General features: G+C 37.6%; 1 protein-coding gene across 1 annotated transcript in view; it reads left to right on the top strand.

Annotated features, from left to right (window-relative positions):
• LOC134794678 (histone-lysine N-methyltransferase trithorax) overlaps positions 1-21,260 on the top strand; it is a 37,586-nt gene extending 16,326 nt beyond the window's left edge. Inside the window, exons 9-13 of the mRNA XM_063766451.1 lie at positions 5,362-14,988; positions 15,078-15,301; positions 16,797-16,924; positions 17,195-17,385; positions 17,472-21,260. Of these exons, the coding sequence (XP_063622521.1) occupies positions 5,362-14,988; positions 15,078-15,301; positions 16,797-16,924; positions 17,195-17,385; positions 17,472-17,645 (10,344 nt within the window). The 3' untranslated portion in view covers positions 17,646-21,260. The remainder of the gene's footprint in view (positions 1-5,361; positions 14,989-15,077; positions 15,302-16,796; positions 16,925-17,194; positions 17,386-17,471) is intronic.
• The last annotated feature ends 5,545 nt before the right edge of the window (positions 21,261-26,805 follow it).

Genomic DNA, 26,805 nt, shown 5'->3' on the forward strand with positions numbered 1-26,805 from the left:
AACTCCTATTGATACATACCCGTGTATGCAATTTCACGTAACCAACTAATAAGAATTTTTATTTTGTAATCGCATTAGGTAAAGTAAATAAAAATACAAAGTGAAGTAATAAAATATAATAATCAACTGTACCAACTTTTCGACCACATAATAATCAGAAGACTTACAATTTTTTCTGTTAGTGGCAGTGGCAGCCCTGAGGTAGTGAAGATGCAATGCTTGCCCGCCTGTCGGGCACTTCGGCGTCGCGTGTAGGTTTATAGCTCTTGCCCGACTAGCGGGTATGCCGGCATCTGAGTAAAGTTTACGAGTGCCCGAGAGTCGGGTACGCGGTGTCGAATGTGTTAATATAATAAGCTACAAAAAACATTAGAAAACTAAGGGATTCAGATCGAAGGTGATTGGCGTGGGGTAGCCCCTTAAGATTTCTTGTACCAAACTGCAATTGGGTATTTTTAATGTATGGGCTCTCAACTCAACTATAATATTCATTTCGATACAGTTTAGTCATCTATAATGAAATTCACCAATCACAGCTCGCCGCGATCAAGAGGACGAAACAAAACCATAGCTCAAATTAATTATTTATTTTAGGTTGTATAGTAGAAACAATTGGTTCATAAGTCAGAAACGCGTATGTGACAACCTTAGTCCAACATCCATAGTCTACGAAAACCACTTAGTGTTGCTTGTTAGTCTCCATAGCCTACGGTGGCCAAAATCGAGAAAACAACTGTCTAAAAATTTAATTTAGCGCGGAGCAAGTACCAGGGCCTCATGAGTTACGAGAAGGTGTCGTTGACCAACCCGCCGTGGGGCGCGGGGCGCGGCGGCCGGGTCGCGTACCAGTATGAAGGTATCGCGGCTGCTCGCGAATCTTAGCTGTATACTTTTGGTTTCGTTTATTTGTATGATTCTACTAGTTTAAAGTATTATTTTTTCTCAAAAATGGACGGCAAAGTCGACTTTGCCGTTTAAAAAATAGGTTGCGAAGCGCGTAGTTTATGGTCAGTCAGAAATTAAAAAGTTAAAAACATTGCAGTCTCGATTTTGGGACGGCAATGTTGCATACAAATTCCATTATTTGTCGAGTTCCAAACTTTTTAAAAGTTGAAATGGCCATATCAAATGAAGGCACAGGCCCATTAAACAGCCAAACAGAAGATTAGTACCGCGACTATTTAGCTGTCTCAAATAGGTTGGCGTATTTTCGGCAGAAAAATACACTTCTATTTTTTTATTAAAAAAATAAAAAGGCGGCAAAGCTAATTTTTTCAATTGTTTCTACTTTTTTCTGTGAAAATATATACGTAAGAAAGTTGCTTTTGTAAAATATTTCTATGATATTTATATTTCTTGCACCATTTTTGAGAAAAGCACTATATATGACTCGGCTGGAAGGCTACTTGCTGGCTTCGGATTCAATTAAACGGACTCCCAAGGTCGTCCGTTTAAAACGAATCCTCAGCCTGCAAGTAGCTACTTCCGAGCCTCGACAATAATGTACTATTGTTGACTCATAGAAAAAGTATTGTATACAATAGTGATATAATCAAGCTTTTCAATCTCGTACCATACTTAGGCAACTCGGCAAGCTTCGTTGCCTAAACACGGTACTCGACTGAAAAACTCTCTATTATATCACGATTGTATAAAATACAATTTTTCAGTTTTGTGACTTATTCTTCATATTTCGATGATTCAATATGCAAATACATTTCATTCGGATGTAACATCAGTTACTCCCTTCGGTCGTGTTTTAATTTATCGCCACTCGTTGCGAATTTCCTACTTTACGCACTTGTATCTTAAATAGGTAATAAACTTTGTTTTACAACTTACCGCTCTAAAGTCTAAATGTAACGTCAGTCATCGTGGATTTACGCTAAATACCTACTTTAGTCGCGGGGTTTTATTTGCATGGTCGGCATATTTTTTTTATTTGTGATGATATTGTATCCTTTTCTCAAAGCAAAATGTTACTTTTGCACCCCCTTAAAAACAATTATTTTGTTTTGTACTTCTTTAGAACCAACTAGAATGAAATAGTTACATGGAAATATGCAATGCATTTAAGCACAAGTATTCAGACATTAATAAATAAAATACCTAAACATACTGATTCGGTCAAGTTGTGTTCTAATGTATGGGGAAGACAAACAAATTATAGCCAGCATTCAATGAATGTAGTATGATACCTTTGGGTATGGTGCTTTACGCACACTAGTGTCACAGTACAAGAACAGTAGCAGGCCTCCGTCACACGCTCAAGGCCACGCGCTATATGCCTACCGCTCGGCGTATCGTCGACGATACAACCGACAGAGGGCCGCCGAACGCCCGCCTGAACGCTCGCACCGCACGTTTCCCGCGCTTACGCTTCGAAATGCCGAAACCACGTAATTATTGTGCAGTAAATGGGTGTAAAAGTCAAAAAACAAAGGAAAAAGCCTATAATAAAGATTCATCTTTTTATGGCGGGCTAAAGGTCCCACCTGAAACGTTTAAGAATTATATTGAAGGGTTAGAAAAAGTATTTTTAAATAATTTTGACGACGTAATAATTAATCGGCCTGGTAGCACCGTATTACAACTTTTAAAAAGCGTTATTTGTCCGTTGCTTTGCTCCTGGATATTTATTAAAATTATTTACGCGATTTAGGATACATATTTTCAACTATAAAATTTTAATAACAGACAATTCCGAGAAGTGAAAAAATTATAAATCATTATATTAAAACTAAAACATATTTGATTCGCAACATTCGTTTTATTACAATAATCATCATAGGTAGGGTAGCTACAACCCTAGCGCATTCTTACGAAGACGCGTTGGCACGTGACTCGAACGGCGGGCAACACAGTCTCGACTCTTTGTGCGCGTACTTATGGTACATTTCTTCTTGTCCTGAGCAGCAGGTATTATTATTAAGGTTTTGTAGGCTATTATAGCGTAGGTATTTTTGCTTTTGTTTGGGAATGAAGTATCTGTTACGTAGTAACTATTTATTAATCTGTGACAGTAGTGAATCTTCATAGAAATGTGCCGCTGCCGGCTTGAATGTGTGCGTGCGCGCCGGGCGCCGTGTACGCACGCGCTGCCACGCACACATTAGCATAATATACGGGGGAATACGGTGGCGGCAGTGTGGGCCGTACCGCGACTGTGATCGCGTTCGAGTACGCTGCCCGCCCGCTCGCATTTGTCTGCTCTGACGGTAGGCCTTAATTTTTTTGACCATGACTTCGAACAGAGGCAATAGTATTTTTTCTCAAACATGCAATGAAATGTCGTCACTCCGGGGCCTCCGGGCGTTATATCAGGCTTCGAAGTATCACGTTTAGGGCGGAGCAACTCCAGAGAACTGTAAAGGAATTTCATACAAAATTTAAGGCCTAGGCCGGGAAGTAATTTTTTTTTTAATTTCCATTTCACAGATATGTGTGACACACCATCGTGGCATTCAGCCATTAAAGTGATAACACACTATCGCACCGCTTTAAAAAAAACTATAGGCAGTTTATGGTTTATGGTACGATTTCTTTTTTTTTAATCTTTATAGGACTGTATCTCCTAAACCGTGCGTCGTAGCGCAAAAATAATAAAATTTTCGTTCCCCTTATGAAACCCACACACTGAATAACCTATCACATTAGGACATGAAACAATCATCATCATCCATTTTTATTATTATTTCATTGCATGTTTAAGAAAAGCACTATACATACCTCGGCGTGAAAAGGGGTTGTCGGCCTCATAACTATCCGACCTCACTACGTTCGGCCGTCTATATGCATTCGGCCGGCAACCCCTTACTTCCCAGCCTCTGTAGTAATGTACTATTTCTACTCGTCAACTGTAATTCTTGAATTAAGATTTCTTATACCATACTGCAATTGGGTATTTTTAATGTATGGGCTCCCAACTCAACTATAATATTCATTTCGATACAGTTTACTCAACTATAATGAAATTGGCCAATTACAGCTCGCCGCGAGCAAGAGGACGAAACAAAACCATAGTTCAAATTATTTATTTATTTTAGGTTGTATAGTAGAAACAATTGGTTCATAAGTCAGAAACGCGCATGTGACACCCTTAATATAGCAACATCCATAGACTATGAAAACCACTTAGTGTTGCTTGTTAGTCCCCATAGGCTACGGTGGCCAATATCGAGAAAACAACTGTCTAAAAATTTAATTTAGCGCGGAGCAAGTATACCAGGGCCTCATGAGTTACGAGAAGGTGTCGTTGACCAACGCGTCGGGCGCGGCGGCCGGGACGCGTACCAGTATGAAAGTATGGCGGCTGCTCGCGCTTTTAGCTGTATACTTTTGGTTTGGGTTGTTTGTATGATTCTACTAGTTTAAAGTATTATATTTGTTGACTCGTAGAAAAAGTATTGTATACAATAGTGATATAATGAAGCTTTTCAATCTCGTACCTGACTTAGGCAACATTATAATAAATAGAAATGTAGTGCTACTCATAATACGCAAATAATATTTAACTAAAAATAAAAGTGACAACCCTAAGCGCCAACGCAAGAGTAGGCAAATAACTTGCCGAGCGGCCTTAGATTCACTACTGTTCTTAGTGTACTGTGCTAGTGTCCCATCCCCTCCCCCTTACGCAACCCCCCCTTTTAGCATGAAATATGTCCCGGATGACGGTTATTTTTAATTTTTGAGAAAAGTATTAGAGTTAGGAATAAAGTGTCAAGGTAAGAAATAATCCTTACTAAATTTTAAACAAAAAGGTTACATGCAACTTTTTGGTAAGACTCACTGGTAAGATTCATGTATTAACTTGTTTAAGTTTAATATAACATAGTACGTGATAGTACTGAAAGAAATCTTATACGGAGAATAAGCTTGCAATGTTATTCTCCGTGTAAGATTTCTTTTAGTACTATCACGTACTATGTTATATTGAACTTCAACAAGTATTTCAACAGTTAATTTTTGTCGAAGTTCATCTAGCCATAACATGAATATGGTGCGCCATATCAAAAAAAAAATATAACCTTTTTTGTTAAGAATTTAATATGGATTATTTCTTTCATTGACACTTTTTTCCTATATTGTATGCTTTCGCCAAAAAATAAAAAAAAACTGTCATCCGGGACAAATGTCATGCTAAAAGGGGGGGTTGCGTCAGCATTTCCCCTCTTAAAAAAAAAATGGCGGGGGGGAGGGGATGGGACACTTGTGTGCGTAAAGCACCATACCCAAAGGTATCATACTACATTCACTGAATGCTGGCTATATTTGTTTTTCAAAAAACACAATTTGACCGAATCAATACTGTTAACTAAAAATTATGTTTCTTTTATCCTATTTTGTATATCTTTTTAGATGATGGAATGCGGATGGTGTGCGCGATGGGTACATGCCAGCTGTGAGGGTTTATCAGGAGAGGAGTACCAGCTCCTGTCAGCTCTCCCGCCGTCTATTGAATATATCTGTTGTAAGTGTATGCCCAACAACCCGCCCTGGAGGAAAATGCTAACAGAACATCTTAAGGGAAGATTATTACATCTATTAAAGCTTCTGGCGAAAAATAGAAAGGCGTGTGCACTTCTTAAATTAACGCCGCACAAAAATACACCTGTGCCTAACAAGCCTTACCGAATTATGTCTCCCCAAGCGATAAGGAAATTGCATTTCGATGGAGCTGATGACGATTTGAAGAATACTTCTGAGACTAAAGTATACAGAAATTCATCAAGAGGACGTCGAAATAACTTTATGCAGAAATCTGACGATCCACGGTCGTCTCAAATATGGCATTGCTCGTCATTACTAGCCGAAGACGATATGGAAAAAGAAGGGATTCCCCACCCTTTGCACAAAGTTGTCAATCTTCAAGAACCTCTTATGCAAAACAAGGAGATATGTTTTACTACTGGGCTTTTTGGCACCAAAACGGAATTTGATACCCCCTGTGTTGAGGTCCATGAAAATAATCCTATTCAGAAAACGGAAAAGGCAACAACAATGCTGCCGACCACTGTACATGATGACAAATATGAGGCTATTTCTGATGATGATGAGCCAGCAAAAAGTTTTTTGCAAGCACATAGTGAACAAGAATTAAGCCCAGCTGTAGTACGAAATCCAAGTACGCCCAGTCTTGCTGCTGGTATTGATGAATTAAGTAGAATAGTTTCACCATCGCTACTTGATATAAAAAAAAGAGTTAACAGTGATGAATATGTTTCTTTGAAAGATTTTAATCACGATATGCGAGAAGTTATTCAAAGGACCATTAATGAAGATTTAAAACGTATCTACAAGGAGTTATTCTCAGAAACATTTCCATGGTTTGACTGTGAAAATAACTGTCTTCAACCGAACTTGGAAGTTGAAAGAGAACAGGAAGATACAGAATCTCTGAAAGATCATGAAATGACTGATGACAAGCATGCTGATGTAGCTGCTCTGTCCATTGAACGACCAATAGACCAAATTGTACCAAAGTTAGAGGTGGAAGGTCAGAATGAAGACGAAGACTTATTGGAATTTTACCCTGTTGTTGATTCAAGGACTTGTGTGCTTTGCAAAATTGTTGGAGATGGTTCACCTGCAAAGGAAGGGAGATTACTATATTGTGGACAAAACGATTGGATTCATGCTAACTGTGCCCTTTGGTCAGCAGAAGTATTCGAAGAAATTGATGGTTCTTTACAAAATGTCCATTCAGCCATATCAAGAGGAAAGATGATTAAATGTGCTGCCTGTGAGATAAAAGGTGCTAGTGTCGGCTGCTGTGCCAAGAACTGCAGCGAAACATATCACTATGCATGTGCAAGGAGAGAAAAGTGTGCCTTTATGGACGATAAAAGAGTATTTTGCCCAACACATGGTAAAGATGTTCCAAAAGCAAGCTTGCAAAAAGACGCCGATTTTGAGCTTACAAGGGCAGTCTACGTAGAACTTGACAAAAAGAAGAAAAGATACAGTGAAATTAAAAAAGTCCAATTTTTAATGGGATCTTTGACAGTAACTAGTCTTGGAAAGATAGTACCCCCTGTGTCTGACTATGAAGAATATTTGATGCCTGTTGACTTTTCATGTACTCGCCTGTTTTGGTCTTGTAAAAAACCCTTGAAGATAGTGAGATACACTATAAAAACCAAACTAATTTTGGCTGAACCAATGCCTGGATTTGATTTCGGAGTAAACATAACTGTAGACCATTCAACAGATATGCAAGTCGTAGATCGTGTTATGGCTGAAATAGGCGCTTGGCATCATAGTCTGGAAACAGGAACGGCAAAACCAGCTTTTATGCTTAAACATGATAAATCTCCAATTAAATTTGGTAATGCATTAACTTTAGAAGACTTGGCTGTTAAGCAAGTCGTTGAGCACTTGTTAGATAATGTCTGTAAACAAGAGCAACAAGATGAAGAAGAACCTCAAAATACAGCAGATCTTTTACCACCTGAACTTAAAGATGCTATATTCGAAGACCTTAATCACGACCTTTTAGACGGCATTTCAATGCAAGATATTTTTCCCAAATTGATGTCATATGAAGACCTTGTTGCAATGGATTTGAAAAACGAGTTCTACGGCGCTATTGGTCAATCGGATGACAAAAATAGTGATGCACGATCAACAACAGACTTCATTGATGAATTACTTAATGCGCGATTAGAATCTGGAAGTAAGGAATTGAAACGAAGTAAATCAGAGATGCTTTTGCAAAACCATAATTTAAAAAGTTTATCAACTGGCAGAGGACAACAAAGATCAAGTAGCCTGACATGGAATAACAAATTTGATACAAGTTTATTATCATCAACTATTAAACGGTGCAAAATGGGCAGAACTTCCACTGTCACTGGTAAACCAACCTCAGCACAAAGACTGACAACAGTAGATAACGCCTTAGAACCTATTAAAGAAATCGATTCTGTAGCTGTAGATAAGAAAGTGAAATCTGAGCCCAGTAGTAGCAGCAGTGGCAGTTCGATATGCGAGGAAGCACCACATACAAGTGGTATCAATTACCGCGCTACTTCACCCAAACCAAAGGATGAAAGCAAGAACGAAAAATCTGACAAATCTGATGGCTATTACGCTGCCGGTTTTATAGATTTTTATACAAAAATACAATGCAGTCCAATATCGCAACTAGATGGTACTGCAGACTGGTCAGGATCTGAAAGTACCTGCAGTTCGCGGCCAAACAGTCCTCGTGACGATGACTTTTCTCCAATATCACAATTGGATGGAGCCGAAGATCATCCAGGAAATGACACAATAAGAAATCAAACAAACCAGTTTCTCTATAGGGCAAGTGGTTCAGAAAGTACTTATACTGTAACAATTGCCGGAAATTCTATTAGCGGACAGCCTGAACTGGTTATGAGGCCTTTGGATGATGGATCTGGTATTTCCGGACAAATAGAACAGCCGGTACGATGCGACAGATGTCAATGCACGTACAGAAACAAGGAATCCTATGAAAGACATGTTCCATCCTGTGACATGATGTCAACAAGCGAAAGTGAGAGTGAGAACCCAAAATCACCTGAAAATAGAACATTGACAACACTGCAAAATGCTTTTCAAGGTGCTTTTGCTCAACCCATGATTATACACACAGGTGTAGTGAGTAACACAGAAAATACTATAAAAGCAGAAAGTATATCTGCCAGGCGAACTTCAATCAATACAAGGCAGATCACGATTAATGGCACAATAGTTGAAACACCGTCACCTGGTCCTTCAAATGAAATGACTATGACAATAACAGAGCAGATGAAATCAGGAACAGTAATTTTCGATCAAAGCAAAACCACAAATGTTCAAGTATCGGCTAATCAGCAAGTTTTATCATCTCCTCAGATTGTAGTAACACCACAAATGTTACTACCACCTAAAACTAGTTCAGCAGGTGGACAAAAAATTATGGCACCACAAATCATCACTCAACCTGGTGTCCTTCCATACAATATTTGCGTAAAGCCTGGGAATACTAACTCGAACATACAGCAAATCCAAAGTGGAACTGACATGGCACAACTTCTGTCAGGTGCAGGAGGTATACAAGTAATTTCCTCAAACTCGAATCAAGTTTTAACTATACCATCAAACCAGGGAAATATCACAACAATGGTCCATGGCAAAAGTCAAGTTGCCAATTTTCCTAATATGGCCAGCGCATCATCCCTTACCTTACCTGTGAATTCTATTCAAGGCATGCCAAACGCATCAATCATACAGAATATTCAACCAATGATTCGACCACAAATACAGGGAAATCCTACCATAGTTGTACCTGCAATGACTGCTCAAAGACTAACATCTCCAAATACACATAAACAACACATCATTTTGCCTGGCAATCCACAAAAGTCTCCTAAAAAGCAGCCAGCACCGGTACAGCCTAAGCCTATTTTTCAAGCCACTAACCGTGGCAGAGGACGACCAATACCAAAACCTACTACAATCAAAAGGCAGACAAAACTTGAAAAGACATTTACTACTATCAATCAATCTCCAATTGGTGCCAGTAATACCGTGATTCAATTACAGACTAATAACCAGTCTGGCCAGCCGTCAATAATTGTACAACCAGTTGCTAATCAGAATATAATGTCTGCTTATGTTGAAGCTTTGTCCCAACAGCAAAATCAGAACATGCAATACATTGCGACAATCGGACCTCAAGGCGATTTTAAAACCACACCAACACAATTTATCTCGCAAAGTGGACTTATGCCTCAAACATTCCAAATACAACAAACCGAATCGGGAGGATTGGTTGCCGTACCTAGTGGAGGTATCCCAGTTTTACTACCTCAAGGAAATGTTGGCATTTTGCCTCAAGCTATTCAGCAAGGTGCTACGATTTTGCCCCAGGGAGCTTTACAGACTCAAGGTATAATTTCTCAGGGTCCAAACGGTCCGACCATTATACCACAAACGATACATACACAAAACGGTGCTACGATTATACCACAGGGAACTATTCAAGGTCTCACACCTGGAAATATAACATCGCAGACAGCCACTCTTCTACCTAATAATACTCTACAAGCAGGAGGCGCGACTGTAGTACCGCATAGTGGAATTGGAACTGGTCAGAACACAATATTACCAAATGCTATACAATCGCAAGGAAATACATTAATATCTTCGGGACCAGGTGCAACAATACTGCCACAAGGAACTTTGTTGCCACAGTTTTGCAATGATCAAGTTATTCTGGGATCGACTCCTACCCTGGAAATGGTTACTGATCCTTCAGGGTGCATGTATTTGACTACAACACAACCTGTTTATTATGGTCTTGAAACAATCGTACAGAACACTGTGATGTCTTCTCAGCAGTTCGTATCAACGGCAATGCAAGGAGTGCTTGCTCAAAACAGTAGTTTTTCTGCAACTACGACACAAGTATTTCAAGCCAGTAAAATAGAACCCATAGTAGAAGTTCCCACTGGATATGTCGTCGTAAACAATGTCAGCGATGGCGTCAATCAAGTAGCATCGTCGGCGGCAAACGTGGTTACAGCGCAAACTGTTCAGTCATCACCACAATCACTAAAGGTTAAAACACCAGTGCCTAATTTAACTCTGCAACCTCTACCCGATAAGCTAGCGAACAACAACGCCAACCGGCAAACCCCAAAAGTAATACAAATGAGTCCAGCATCTTTGTCAATGGGTTCACATGCTGGTCCGACTATTATAACAGGGCGACAAAATATAAATCCTATTACTTCTCAAATACACGGAATGACAATTTCTAGTAGTCCTCAGCAATTCCAGCGCTCAAATTTATGCAAGCCAAATAATGTTTCAATGTCACCAAGTGTCACTTTAGTATCCTCGACTGGACAACCTATTATGGCTATTTCGCAATCGGTGCCACATTCAGCTCCATCGTTTTCAATTCAATCGATTCCCATATCGCAACCTATTGTTTCAAGTTCAATAGCTCCTTCAATTAATAAGAATAACATGAAAATAGAAAATTCACATGTTATAGAGATAAGTGGTAACCTACAAGAAATTTCAAACTCATCAAGTATGCCCACTATAAGTGTAACCCAAAGCTTAAAGTCGCCCACACCTTGGAGGCAACTTACTCAGTTGACTCCAATAAGCAGCGCAGATAACAAGATAGAATTACAGAACATGACTGCCAAAACAAGCAATGCCAACGCACCTGCAATTAATATGCACAACAATATCAACAATTCCCTTACGTGTAGACAAGCACATAATGAATCTGAAAAAGTCAACCAGAATATTTTAGTACCGATCTCTAATAATAGCTCAATTTCTGGTCTGAATATACATTCTCAGCAGTTTGAATCAACTGTTAACGTGAGCCATCACACGTCTCATTCAACTTCTAATAACGTAATTCAAATTACGGCTGGAAATATATACCCTCCGTGTTCAGCCATGAACAGCAACTTTGATGCTGATACGTCTTTGAAATTAAGCAAAATCAATGCCTTATCGAAAGCCGAAGGTGGACATATTAACTTTTCGCAAGAGATAATGGCATCCCATTCGCAGCAACATTCTCAAAGCGAAAAAGCTTTCCAGAACATGGGAACTAATGATAACAAACAAAATATGGATACTGGCAATAATCAAGTGAATATACACAAATTGAGTAGTTGCCAGGTAGCGAATAACATGAACAATCTTATGGGAAGCCCACCGGCTATCAGCATCATACCACATAGTGTGATGCGACCTCAAATGCATCACAACCAGAACACTATTTCAGTTTCTGGTAACCAAAACCAGTTGTGTACAAGTTCAAATGCTACCCATGGACAATTGCCAATCCTAAATTCTGGCAATAATACTCACCAAAATATAAATATAGTATGTGAAGAATTAAGCAATAACAGAGTTAACTCGACTGTATCCAATGAAAGTACCATGCACCAAAATATCCAGCAACATGACATAAATGCGTCTATAAATACGTCAAACCTACCACATGGTAATATGCAAATTATTCCACATGAAAATACTCAGCTGTCGAATTCTAATCAGATACACATAATGAACGGACAAATTCAACATGCTAGGCAAATGGATAACAGTAATCAATTGCAACAGTTAAACCAAGGATCACTGAATAGATCCTTCCATGAAAATATTTCCCCTGGACAACAATCCCACAATCAAACTAACATGCTTTCTAATCGCAATACTCCTGATAACAATTTAATAAACCATTCAATGAATATGCATAGTTTAAATAATAATCATAATATGAATAGACAAGCAAATGATTTGAATCACATGCATAATATGTCATCATCAATGCAGAATTTAAATAATATGCAAAATAACAGAATGGTTATTGAAAATATGCAACCACATGGCATTAACAATATGGGCCACCAAATGCATACCAGTAGATCTATGGAGGGAATGCACAACTCACAGCTTCATAGTATGCAACAAATAAATCACCATATGAACAGTAACAGGCCCCAAATAGATAACAATAATATGCAAAGTAACCAGCAAATGGCTATGCAGCAAAATAGGCCAATGGAAAATGCCGGGCACCATCACCAACATCAAATCCCTAACCTGATGCAGATGCAAAACAATCGCGCTCACCTTGAAAATAGCAGTTTGATGGGAATGCACCAACATCTGCCTAATCAGATTCATAACAGACAACAGATGGATAACAACATGCATCTGCACCATATGTCAAGTGGTGCAACGAATATGAGTCTTAACAATCAAATAGACAACTCAAGTTCAATGACAAATCTGCACAGCAATAGACATGACAACAGTTCAATTGTAATGCAAAACCTTAACGCCATAAATCAAATACCCAATAACCGGAGTTCCATGGATCATCCTTCACTGATGCAGCATCAAATTAACAACATGAATAATGGTAATATGCACAGTAACGGTATGCAAATAGGAAACAACTCCAACCACCAGATGAACAATTCAATGATGCATGGTCCTAATATACCAGATATCAAGAATGAGATTTCGAATCCTTGTAGTGGTAGTTGCTCAGGCAACAACACGCAATTTTCGAACAACCAATCTACTTTCGAACTGTGCTCAAATATGTCGACAAGTAACAATATTAATTTAGGTACCAGCAATATCATTCACGGTATGGGCGTTAATAACTCGAACATGTCGAATAATAATATAATGAACAACAGCGGTATGTATGGGGCGAATACCCAAAACACCATCATGAACCACGATATGTTAATGAATTGCAACAACGCCTCAGAACTCAATATAAACAATCTTATGCCCAATAATTCTAATCACATGATGATAAATAATTCACAACCTCACACCTCGGGCAATCAAAACCAAATTTTGGGTAATCAGGTAAATAACGCCCAAATTAACATAAATAGCTGCAGTATGAATACAACGAACAACTCGCCTAATCAAATCGCCAATATCGACAGTCAGCTGAGTCGGCCGAATATAAATGATAAATTCGGTCAGGACAATTTGAGGGGCAAGAATATCATGGGCCCGCCATCTAACACCAATTTGGCCAGTAATGACAGCCCCAAAGTTAATATGGTGAACACTGATAAGCAAAATCACACAATCTCAATGAACAGTCAAATGGGCTTCATGCAAATGAATACTCAAAATAATCGAGTCATTAATCTTCCAGAAAGGAATAGGTTGTCTAATGCAACCCTAGATAACAATATGAACCAACATGTACCGCAGCAACACAACATACGGGTAGTAACTAACAACAGTAGTAACAATGTTCCTGATCCTCTAGCATTTCAACAGAAAAATGAAAGTAGTGGAACTATGATTAATGTACCATTCCAAGCTATACCAAACAGTGCACCGATGAATATAAATGTTAATTCGAGTAATAACACTGTCAACATTACTGTACAGAACAATCTCGTTGATCCAAAGATTGCATCAAAATCCGCTGCAGATATTAGTTTCCCACTTCAATCTAGTACTAGCATGTTACAAAATCAAAGTGGAAACAGTAATATGATATGTATACCTGTACCTAACAACACTATTAGCTTGCCAACACAAAATACATCTAGCATTACATTGCCAAAAGCTCCACCCACTCAACAGTCGGGTATACCAACTAACGTCGTCAACCCGATGTCTATGAGGCCGATGAATAGAGTGTTGCCTTTGCATCGTGATGGCCAAAGTAAATCATCATCAAAGAATTGTACTAGTACATCTACTAAAACATCTGCTGTACCCATACAAAGAACAGTTAGCCATGACATGCCAGATCTTAACATTAAAGATGAAACTATTGACAGTGATTTGGAGAAGGCTATCGAAGAGTCAAAAAGAATGATGGAACTAGAAAAAGCGAACAAAGAAAAGGAAGATATGGATGCCGCTCGCGCCATTCAACTCTCAACAGAAATACAACATGCTAGTCATAGTTCTGTTAGTCCGATAGTGGTGCAGAATAGCATTATCGAATGTGGACAAACTTCTGAAATGACGTCGTTACCAAATTTGGATGCTGAAATGATAGAAGTGGAGCCACCAAAAGTTTTACAAGAAAAAAACGCCAATAAGGTTCCTGTGCAACACAAGTTGCCTAGTGGCCCATGCAAAGTTACAAAAAGACCTATTAATGATAGAAAAATCGACATTGATGTTGTTGCGACGAAGAAATCGAATAAAGTATCGAAAGGTCAGGAGAATAAAGGGGTTTCGTTGCAAAAACCAACACCAGAACTACCAAAAGACGATGGGCCTAAATTAATATACGAGGTAACCTCGGAAGATGGATTTAATTACACGTCGACTTCGCTAACTGATCTCTGGGCTAAAGTGATAGAGGCTGTCCAAAATGCAAGAAAGCAATCAGGCTTACCTCTGATTCAGTACAATTTGCCATCTACTCTGTCTGGCGCCCATCTGCTTGGACTGAACAACAATGCTTTAAAATACCTTATTGAACAACTACCTGGGGTAAGTTAATATAATCTGTCCACGATTTTCAAATATAAAGGATGTATTTACGCCATAAAGAGTTTGTTACAATTTTTATTTTATTTCAGGCGAGTCGGTGCACAAAATACAAATTACGACAGGGCCGTCCCCTTAACAGCTGGGACAATGACTTGGACTTGAGCGAAGGGTTTAAAGAAAGTCCATGGGGCAGTGCGCGTACTGGTCCAATAGCCCGAAAAGCAAGCCATGATATGTTTAGCTGGATGGCGTCACCGTTCAGGGAAGAACCACCTCCATTAACTGGCCAAGATGGAGAAAGTTCTATTTCGAGGTAATAAAACGATCAATTTTTTTTTCCTGATAGTATTACCAGTATAAATATATATATTAACATAGGTCTCACGATGTTTTCCTACTCCGAAAACCGATTAGTGCAAGCTGGAGTTCGAACCCGCGACGCGACCTTCGGTTTGGAAGTCACACGCCTTGCTGCTAGCATAATGCTGCGTACAGACCAAACCAACGAACGCATATGATATGGAGGATATTCAGCGTTTACCTTCGCTCGTTGGCCTTCAAAAATGGCAAATTCGCATGATAATGGGCGATGACGAAATAAGTATTATTGCTAGTTTTATTTACCATAACTAATAGGGAATATTAGCCAAAGCTCTGCGTAGGTGGCACCTTTGTGGCACATACAGTAAACAAACCACATTGACAGATCACACGTCACGTCAATCACATGGCCTACCGCGAAACATAGTAAATCGAAATTTCGTTATCTAATCTCTCTATCACTCTTGCATATTCGAGCGATAAAGAGGCAGATAACTAAATTTCGATTTTCGCGTTTACCGGTAGGCCCTTGTTAACAAACCGCCTTGATGCATCAATGTCATATTTTATTGTCTGTGAAAACTTGTCAAAAAACAGTTTAAGGCACAGTATGTATAAGTTAGTCTATGAATTTACTGAGTCGGTAGTACTGCATTCTGGCGGCAGAACATTGCAGTAATATCTCCTATTAGCAAGGAAAAGAAAATTTAAACAAAAGCGCCAATGTTTGAAAATCACATCAGAATAAATCCATTTTTTTAACAATTCTATTTTTATAAAAATGAGCGTTGTTATGTTGGCATTCGCTAGACCGTCCAGACAGGACCAACGAAGGCCAGAGAAAACCCTTCGTTCGCGTTAGTTCGTTTGCTCTGTAAGGAGAGCTTCTAAAAAAAACGGAATCCATATAATAATTTACTTAAAGCCGTAACAGACTACCGCACTATACCGCGACCTTGGTGCGGTCCGGCGTAAGTATCGATAGTGTGTACGGCCCACCGAGGGTTCCGTACTTTTTAGTATTTGTTGTTATAGCGGCAATAGAAATACATCATTTGTGAAAATTAACTGACAGACAGACAGACAGACGGACCGGGAAGTCTTAGTAATAGGGTCCCGTTTTTACCCTTGAGGAACGGAACCCTAAAAAGGATTGATTGAAGAGGGTTGCCGGTAGACAATGCCTTTGCAAAAAATAAAACATTAATGCCACGGATATTCATCAATTGACGGATATATCCGCACCGTAGGTCAAACGCCGAAGACTGATTAATCCGTCACAGACCACAGAGCAACTTAGACCCACGTGCATATGCATAAAGTTCAATTTCAGTTTTGACACTTCGGCGTCCGAGTGACAGCTTTTGTGTTTGACCGGCGTCGAAAGGGTTAAATAAGGCACAGATTTAAAAAGCAGCTGGCATCCTTGATCGGCGATGTCTTTTAAACAACTATTGGGTACTATTATTTTCTTTTATTTATTTCAGACGATTAGCAACTTTACCACCAGCCATGCGATTCAGACAATTAAAAGAAACATCAAAGGCATCAGTTGGCGTCTATAGGTCGCACATTCATGGCCGAGGCTTGTTCTGCAAACGGGAGATTGAAGAAGGTATGTGATTCTTATATCTATAGGTAATAAAATATCATTGCATTATTTAATTCTTCTTCTTCTTCAGCTAAGCCTATTTCCCATGTCTCTTGTGGGGTCGGCCCTCCTAGTCCGTAAATGCCACTCTGGGCGTTTCTGTGTCATCTCTGGTTTTAAAACCGGTCGGCGTTCTGGGCCATTCTTAGGTTCTTCTATTTCCAATATCATTGCATTATATTAAGAGTAATGAAACAAATATAATATATGGATACCCTCATTGATTAATTACAGGTGATATGGTGATTGAATACGCCGGTGAAGTGATTCGTGCTGTATTAGCCGATCAACGCGAGAAACGGTACGAGGCAATGAGTGGTCGTCGCGGCGTTGGCGGCTGCTATATGTTCCGCATCGACGACAACTTAGTGGTAGATGCCACTCTTAAAGGAAATGCTGCGAGATTTATAAATCATTCTTGTGATGTAAGTTTATATTTTTTAACATCTATTTGTGTTAACTACTTGTTCAACATTTTTTTCCTTTAAAATTATACCTTTTATGCTTTCAGCCAAACTGCTACTCACGCGTCGTAGACATCCACGGCCACAAACACATCTTGATATTTGCACTGCGACGCATCAGTATAGGCGAAGAACTGACTTATGACTACAAATTCCCATTCGAAGAGGTCAAGATACCTTGCACATGCGGCGCCAAGAAATGCCGCAAATACCTAAACTGAGAAGTGAAAAGCGCGCGTGAGTGGTCATTTGTGTCAATTATGATGTACTTATTTGTGACCTACGGGAAAGTGTTTTTCAGCTTATATTTATTGTGGAGTATGAGTACTAATTGAGTAGGCAAAACTAAAAATGTGTGCAACGAACCATTATAATAATTCTAAGATATGTAGTATTTTAAAGTTCATAAATGTAATAACTGACAATCAAGTATTTATTTGTTGTCAAACGAGCCGTTACGGCTTTAATTAGCATAATGTTTAAAGTACATAACTGAATTAGACATAGCACAATACAATATAAAGGAATTAGTGACTACTTTAACATCACTATAGCAATTGGGACTAACGAAATGAGTAAATTAAAAGAAAGGAAATTCGATTGATCTCGAAAGTAACGCGATGAGTAAGAAATTGAATTTGAAGCTAAGTTTGTACGCGATAGTGAGGTATAATTAGGTGCCCGGATTTTTTGTAGGACTTTTGAACTGCCTGATTCGATCCGATGCATTCTAATTTATAATTAATAACGTGTTGTCTCATGTACTCATGTGGGTGCTTGATATTAATCCTGAGGTAGACCTTTCATTAGCATTTTTATAGCCATTGTGGTGACTGTCAATTACTAACCCTCTTGCCGTTACCTTTAATTAAATACTGGAATGCCTCAAACATTAAGATATTGCCAACTGGGTAGAATTATACCTAGAACTTTTTTTATCAAAAAAGACATGAAAAATAAATTATCGACTCTCTCAACTCTATGGAAAATACTAACATTATTAAAGATAATAGCTACCGCGAAATTCAGGACTCGTAGCTATCTTCTTTAATATATTAGCCACTTTTAATGACTCGGGTACTCATAGGCATAAAATGGCTAATATGTGTAGAAGATAGGATCTTTAAATAATGTTGATATTGTCATAGAGTAAATAGAGTTGAGGTACCTAAGGATAAAAGTTATGTCGATAATTTATTTTGTCAATCCCTCGTTTTTATTAGAAAAAGTCCTATGATAAGAATTTTGTTTTCTCCGTTTGTCGACCTTATTTTATACATCGATATTTTTGTAAAGTTGACGAAATATAAAGTGAGCCGATCTTGTTCAAACTTGTGCGAGAGATCGGCTCACTTTATATTCCGTCATACCAGCAGTTAAAACGTTAAGAACCCAATGAGACCAAATACCTATGAGAGGTCGATAATGTCAAGAAAATTCCGGGCTCTGATAGAGTGAAATAACCTACATGCATCTAATTATATTTCTACTCTGCTTGCAAAAAAGATTTGAAAATGGTTAGAATGAGATAGAAATACTGGGTTGAATACAGATTTATGTATTTAATGTGAGAAAAGTCATATTCACATATCTGATCTAATGATTGCCATCTCATATGTTGGTTGAAGACGGACTTTTTGTCAATGTAAATTGTACATGTTGAAAGTTTTTCATGAATCTTGTTATGATCTCTTTCTTGAATCTACCCAGTGTTTAGAATTGTTGGATTATATAATAAGTCGGACTTATTTTTAATTCAAAATATTATGTTGTGATAAGTTTATCCATTGTGTAAATATATTTTAAGTTTTATTATTTATAAATCGATTTAAAGGTTCGCGAACGGCTTAAGTATCTACCTAAAGTACTTTGATGTGATATACGTTCAAGCACGGGCCTGCCGGGTACGGATCCGGACATGGAGAATGGTTAGTGCATATTAGGAGATAGTGTACATTTGTTCCTCAATTTTGTTTTAATGTTTTTTCACTTCGACTAATTACATGTATATATTAAACTGAGGTAATTAGGGACATAAAAATAAATTAGTACATTCAAAAGGGTAGCGAAGTTTCAAGTACAATGTTACTTTTTAGTAATTTTAAATGGATATTGTATAGCGAAATGATTTGTAAATAAGAGAAATTATCTGTCATAATAATAAAGTTAAGTGACAAACTGTTTTATTGTAGTCATTGTTTAGATGTACTTTTTAACAAGTATATTTGACGTGTGTATATATATTAAGTTATTTGATGTACGGGAGTGCCGAGAGTGGAGGCGTAGGGGAGTATATGGAGCACGAGCGGTTGTTGAACAATCCCAGTTACATTGCACGGTTTAGCAGAAAATGCACATTTTGTCAGCTTTAATATTGCAGCACATTATTGCTATTTAAATTAAATATTTTATAACAATTTATTGACGGAAAAATATCAGTTTCATTTTTAAATATTATTAATTTGTTTTAAACAGAAGACGTCGTTTTGTTGACCACGCATTTATAGACTGATTGTACTCATCACAATTTAACTGGAGCTCATCACATTAGCCAGCTAATCGCTAGCGATACCACGGGCAGGTATTCCTAGTTGCTTTAATACGTTAATATGCAAACAATATAATTAATTAATGGATCGGATGCCATAGGCTTTAATTTAAAAGGTTAATGGTATTGCATCTATCAATAGCAGTATTAAAGTAAAATAATTGTGTCAACAAGTATTTCTATAGTTAAAAAAATAATAGCGCAGGTGAAAGTAGTTGAAATGAAACTTTGTACATTACAATATTATAAGTACCTATCTAAAGTACAGTAAACTACTTCAAAACCAATTATGAAATATGTACATTCAAAGTCATAAACATCGAATCGATAGTGTTGAACACGTAATGTTGTCTTTATTGCCGATTTGATGACGATGACTGTACATTAATGAAATGGGGAATTGCTTTTAAGGGCTTTCCTAAGCAATAAGTACTTTGAAAAATAAGATGTAAAAAGCAAATCTCCTATTCTGTGTTTATGGCAATTTAAATAAATAAATACTTCGACAATTATGATTAAAAACCCTAAGTTCATTAAAGTACAGTGTGATTATTCCATGAATGTGACGATAAAATATACTTAAACATACAAACGTCGATAGTTATAGAAAAAAAAACGTTTCGTACCAGTAGTCCAGTGAATAATATCGTCCTTTAATATAATTAGGCGGGTTTTCTTTTCATAAAATAAGATGTCGTTATTTTTTTTACATTTTGATACAGGAGTTAGTCGAAGTTAGCTTACATTGAATTATAATCAATACAAATAACATCTAATTTTATAATATTACTTAACTTTAGAGACTAACAACAAAATTTATTTTTGAATGTTTTTTTGGTTCTTCAATTTGCCTTATATTATTTGACATACTTTTGACTCAATATTGATAATGATAATGAAATTATGAGACTTTATCTTATAGGATTGATTTCTACAATTCCTTGTTTAATGTGCATTGTGCATTTTATTGTACAATATCTATCTTAGAAATAAAATATCACTAAGTGATGTCTCCTCCTAACTAATTGTAAACATCTGCTTCGTATTAAGCGTAATTATAAACATCTGCTCTTGATATTATTTTCTGTGTTAAAAATAACGCTTTTATTTTTAAAGTACACAATGCCATTTTGCCTAATATTATTATAAATTATTATATTGATTGCTTTAAAAGCACTACTTTTACAATGCATAGTTCTATGACCTGTCTATACATTTTATTTTATTTATTTCTATAATTATTTTGTATTGTGGTAAATTTTACCAAAAATAAAAATACTAAAATGTGCTTAATGTTTTGTTTAATTTCGTATACCTATAGTTAAAAACGGTTAATTGTATTCCTTTATCATTCATTTCATTACTTTAGGCAGATAAGATTAAATCGCCTAGCTAGCCAATAAGTAGTTAGAGTCAGACCAAGCTAAGTTGGCAGCGATTTTGATAGCCCAAAGACCAGACGGTGCAAGCTGTGTTATTTTAAACGTCAAACTTCTATGAAATTATGACTTTTAGGGGCACTAAAAATGGTACTAGTTCAGCGGTGTCACTCACGAATTCGAGACAATCGTGCAGTTTAACGCAACTAGTTGCGACCAATCACGCGCGTGATGCGAACTCATCAACCAATCGCGTTGTAGCGGTGTCACACAGCTGTACTAGCCCCATTCTTATTGCCCGTAAGGCCAGGCCTGAGATATACGTCAATGAGTCCAGTCCTAATATGACTCAATATTATTGAGCATGAACAATCATCTAAAATAATGCGTTATAGCAATGCAAAAAAGAATTTATTTTAAAGCTGCAATGCTAAAGCCCAAACATTAACAATACAATACATATACTTGTTCTCCCAACGTACTGTGCATGTCCCATCGGTGACTGTGTCCCAGAAGTATGCTGCAGCCGTATGCAAACCACTACCATTCTTCTGGGTTATCGTAATTCGAACTGAAATTACAGATGCTACGCTAATTGACTGTATCAAAACGTCATGTACCGATACTAGACAAGAAACTGAAAGATAATATGTAAATTATAGATAAGTTGAGTTAGACCAAGCTAAGTTGGCAACGATTTTTATAGCCCAGACTGTGCAAGTGTTATTTTAAACGTCAAACTTGTGTGAAATTATGACTTTTAAATAACACTTGCACAGCCTGGGCTAACAAAGTCGCTGCCAACTTAGCTTGGTCTAACATAATTATGCGATAATAAAAACATCCTATGAAGAACGGGTCATTGGGAGTAGGTACACTATTTGCCTAAAGCTTAATTGTATAGCTCTGTTGTGGGGTGCATGAGGTGCATCTAATATGTAGGTACCTACGTCTACGTGCATGGCTTAAAATCATTAAGCTATATCGCTAGCTCTCTCTGTAACTCTAGTGACGGGTAACGCAGCATCCTCACTTTATTGCCCTACTTGTACGTTGGGTTTGGCCCCACAATACCTTCCTATTATCCTCCTATTGATAGGATTATGTCATAATAAACCATGGTGTTTGACGACCGGTCTGGCCTAGTGGGTATTGACCCTGCCTATGAAGCTAATGGTCCTGGGTTCGAATCCCGGTAAGAGCATTTATTTGTGTGATGAACACAGATATTTGTTCCTGAGTCACGGATGTTTTCTATGTATTTAAGTATTTGTATATTATACATATCGTTGTCTGAGTACCCACAACACAAGCTTTCTTGAGCTTACCGTGGGACTTGGTCAATTTCTGTAAGAATGTCCCTTTAATATATATATATACATATATATATATATACATATATATTTCATATCGATGTGGACTTCCTATTTTAGTGTTAGACCAATAGCGCTAATTTTCATTCAGGTATTTATTACCGATATTATTTAAATCAAGAACTATAACGCGATCTGACATTTAACGCATTCACTGCCAAGGGGCGTGGCCTAGGAACAAACTTGTATGACGGTGGACGCACATGTGCGTCGGGCGCAGTGAATGTGTTAAAAATACCGGTTATTCGTTACGCTTAAACGTATAAATTAAATAGTTAATTACTTACAGATATACTTGAAGGGCTTATTAAGCTTTGCAATCCTTGCCATTGTTTTATCGGTAATTAAACCAATCCATTGTGGTGTTCTCGAATGACTGTACACGTTTCCACCAAGAACAAGCTCTATGGTGTCTCTAATTATTTTCTGGACTTCTTCTACGTTAAAGACTAGATCCTGTAAGCATTTCAACAACATAGGTATCAGCACTCAGTGAAAATGTGAAGCGGGTAGAATACCTATTACAGTAGGATTATAATAATTTAAAACGTAAGTGTTTGAAATACACCTCTTCGTCATCGTCCTTATTAGGTGCAGCCATTTTATCACGTAATCTTTTTTATAATGTCACTAAATCAATTCTACTCAAAAGATTATTTTTATTTAAGATTGACACTTGGAATCAAAGAGTAAAGTAAGTAATATAGGTAAAGAGAGCCCTCTTGAAGCATTTTATGGAAACTCATTTGAAAGCGCCATCTCTGATTCTCCTCCGAAACTAAGTATGTATGTGTGCGTGTACAACTACATATGCATCCATATGTGTACTTTCGTCCCACATAATATTAGGTCTACTTGGTCGGTTTACAAGTCCATTTTTTGATTGGTTTCTTGTAACAAATAACTGTAATTGTTTACAAGAAGTCAAACAAAAAATGTACTTGTAAACCGCCCAAGTAGACCTAACATTGTATCCCTATGGGTCCTATGGGTCGAAGCGTATCCGCAAGGGCCCCCGAAAACAATAAGATAAGATAAGACGTAACATTATGTGGAAAACGTTAATGTTATCAATAATGAAATAGAAAAAAAACAGAATATTAAAGTAAATATGTTTATTACTTTCATTTTGTTGATAGCGTAAGTAATACAATAAGTGTAGGGAAAATAGTAACAGAGACAATAGAATAAGTGTACTCGTAAAGAAGCAAACTTGTTGTTTACCTCTCGTGCTTATATCGAGGTCAAAACATGCGAAATATTCCAAAATTACTAGTGTATAGAGAGATTTAAAAAGTGGAATCTTGAGCGTTGCAGAGTCACGAGAAGCCAGCAAACTTTGCTGCCTAGAGTAATACATGTTTTACACCACATTATCGCTAGGAAAGTACAATTTTTGGTAAATAATAGAAAAGAAAGCGTGTGGTGAAAAAGCATTCACACACAAGAAAATACATGTTAATAAGACAATTTACTACGAATACCTAATAGAGCCTAAAAATATGCGTTATACCAGTGCCAACTCAATTTATTTATTTATTTTTGTAATGTTTATGTTTGTTGTAATATGATTATGCTGCACGTTTAGTTTCGTCTTCGTCATCATTATAATTTATTTTACCACATAATATGCGATTAACTGATCTGCACCAACTGTACAGTTGTATTTATTGTAGTGTTTGTGAAATACTGGGTCAGTTTATCTTTATGTATAAAACATTTAAAAGGATAATCAATTCGCATATTTGGCATGGAGCGAGTTATAATTGTTTAATAAAAGCGCTTTAAAGGCGGCTTCAAACGCCGTAGTATTAGGTGCGTTGTTTCTTGCCCCATAGCTGCGAATGTTCCCGAAAAAGATTTCTGAGGGATCCTGATTTAAGTGTCGGGTTAATAAAATGTCAAAACCGAACTTTTCCGACAAAACTGTCCATATTCTTTCTACACCTTCTATAGTTATAATAAAATTAATAACAGATGGGACGGTCTGTTCGAATTTTCGCATTTTATTCCGACTCATTTCTTGTTTTTTTTATAAATGTTACTGTCTTTAAAATTGTTTTACAGCCTTGCCATAGTTTATGATGTGGCGAATTCCGCTTCACGCATCCTATGTATTTTTTTCCGTTAGGAATGCTTATGGTATTTCCATTCAAGCTGTCGAATAGGTCGTCGAGCATCAAAGTAATGTCAATTAACTGACGACAATCCTGAGGCAGATCGCCACTGGCCGATAGGTGTTCAGCGGCTACATGCAGCTACGCTGTGGCTAAATAATTGGGTCGCTAATATGACTCGCATTTTTTGATTTTTTTTGTCGATTAACATGCTCTTCGGTCAACTTGTCCACTAGCCGTAGTTCTCTATATGTTAGGTCGGAGGCATATAACATTTCATAATATTGCCACATCACTATTTTCTCTTGCCCGTTTGTGACGTAGCGCATGTCCTTGGAAAGTAAATTATTCCTGAGTCCCTTCATTAAATGGGGAGTGTCATAAATATGGATAATGTTTTTGCCATTTATTTTAAAGTGTTCATATGGTGACTCCTTCTGTACCTAGCTGTTTATTTTCTTTTTTTGTGTCATTTACTAGTTCCCTGATGGCTCCAACATTTACTTGGCTCTGATCACAAACAGTGTTCACGATTATGAGACCGGATTTTTGTGCGTGTTTGATAACATCCACAATTTTTTTTTTTAATTCCTTTTTCTGCAAACCTGTCGTAAAATAGTAGGCAATCGGTTGCTTAAAATTATGTTTCATTACTTTTACCATAAATACTAAGGCGTGGTCCGCAAACGCCTTGTCACGGTTGCAAGCAAAGACTTTCATTCTATCCTTTTGCGCATTATAAGAAACCTGCGGTTTTAAAGACATCTCGTCGAACATGAGGCTGCATAATCTGTCAGATAGGTTTTGCTTCGCAACAGTTTCCTTATTTTTTTTGAAAATTATAGGGTTTATCCCCGGTCTATGTTTTATCTGGCCCAGATAAGCGCTTCATAGCTTTTGTAGATGGCAACGTAAAATATTTATGAAGGAATGCATAGCATTTCGGACTCTTTTTGTATACGGTTAATGATAGCACCTTTTCTTCAACAGTGAAGCGTCGTCCTTTTGGTGTTTTTTTCGCTTGCTGCTGCATCTGCATAAATAGTCGCGCTGGTTTTGTCATGTTATTTACAATATCCTGGAATGCAGGATTGGTTGTGAGGTCTTCGGCATTTGCCAGCCTCGCTGCAAATGACTTAGATTTTTTCTGTAACCTTAATATCTCCGTACGTAGCCGCTTGATTTTTGTACGCAGTGAGATTGATTCTTCTAAGCTGGTGCTAGATGATTTTGTTTTCAGCCCATCTGAAAAACAAAACTGAATGTGTGAATTTGGAAGCATGGTTAAAATAACAAACCGCACTGTTACAATAGAGACTATTACTGCCATGTTCTGCCGCCAAAGAGCAGCATTAATTTGTTTAGTAAACCATAGAGCAGTGGTTCCTAACCTTTTCAGTTCGGTCACCCCTATGACTAACTAGGGAACCTGATATTAGGTCAGCTTATTACCCCCGCAAAATAACAGGTTTACCCCCACGGGGGTAAATACCCCCAGGTTAGGAACCACTGCCATAGAGTAACTTCTTTTCTTACGACAGACAACTAATAATCATCGAGACAATTCTAAAAACCCCTAACACAGTTCCTACAGTTCCACAATTAGGTTACGTTGTTTCATCACAGAGTTCCTATGGCCACCTCCTGTCTCCATCATCAGATCAGCTCGATGGTACCATATATATTGCATTGTCATCCGATTTATACATGCATGCAAAATTTCAGCTCAATCGGAAACCGGGAAGTGGATCAAATTTAACTTGCAAGGTCTTATTACACACAGACAGACAGACAGACAGACAGACAACGGTCAGGTGAAACTAAATAAAAGCTTGTAATAGTTATTCTGTGGTACAGTGTTGAGTAAGGTACGGCTAAACCGGAAATAACTGAATCGAATTTGATGAAATCTGCTCGTACTCTGAGGCTATGGCTGTGGATAATGACTCTGCCCGCATAGAGCT

This window comes from Cydia splendana, chromosome 1 (assembly GCF_910591565.1).
Source record: "Cydia splendana chromosome 1, ilCydSple1.2, whole genome shotgun sequence".
In the NCBI taxonomy this organism is placed as follows: domain Eukaryota; kingdom Metazoa; phylum Arthropoda; class Insecta; order Lepidoptera; family Tortricidae; genus Cydia; species Cydia splendana.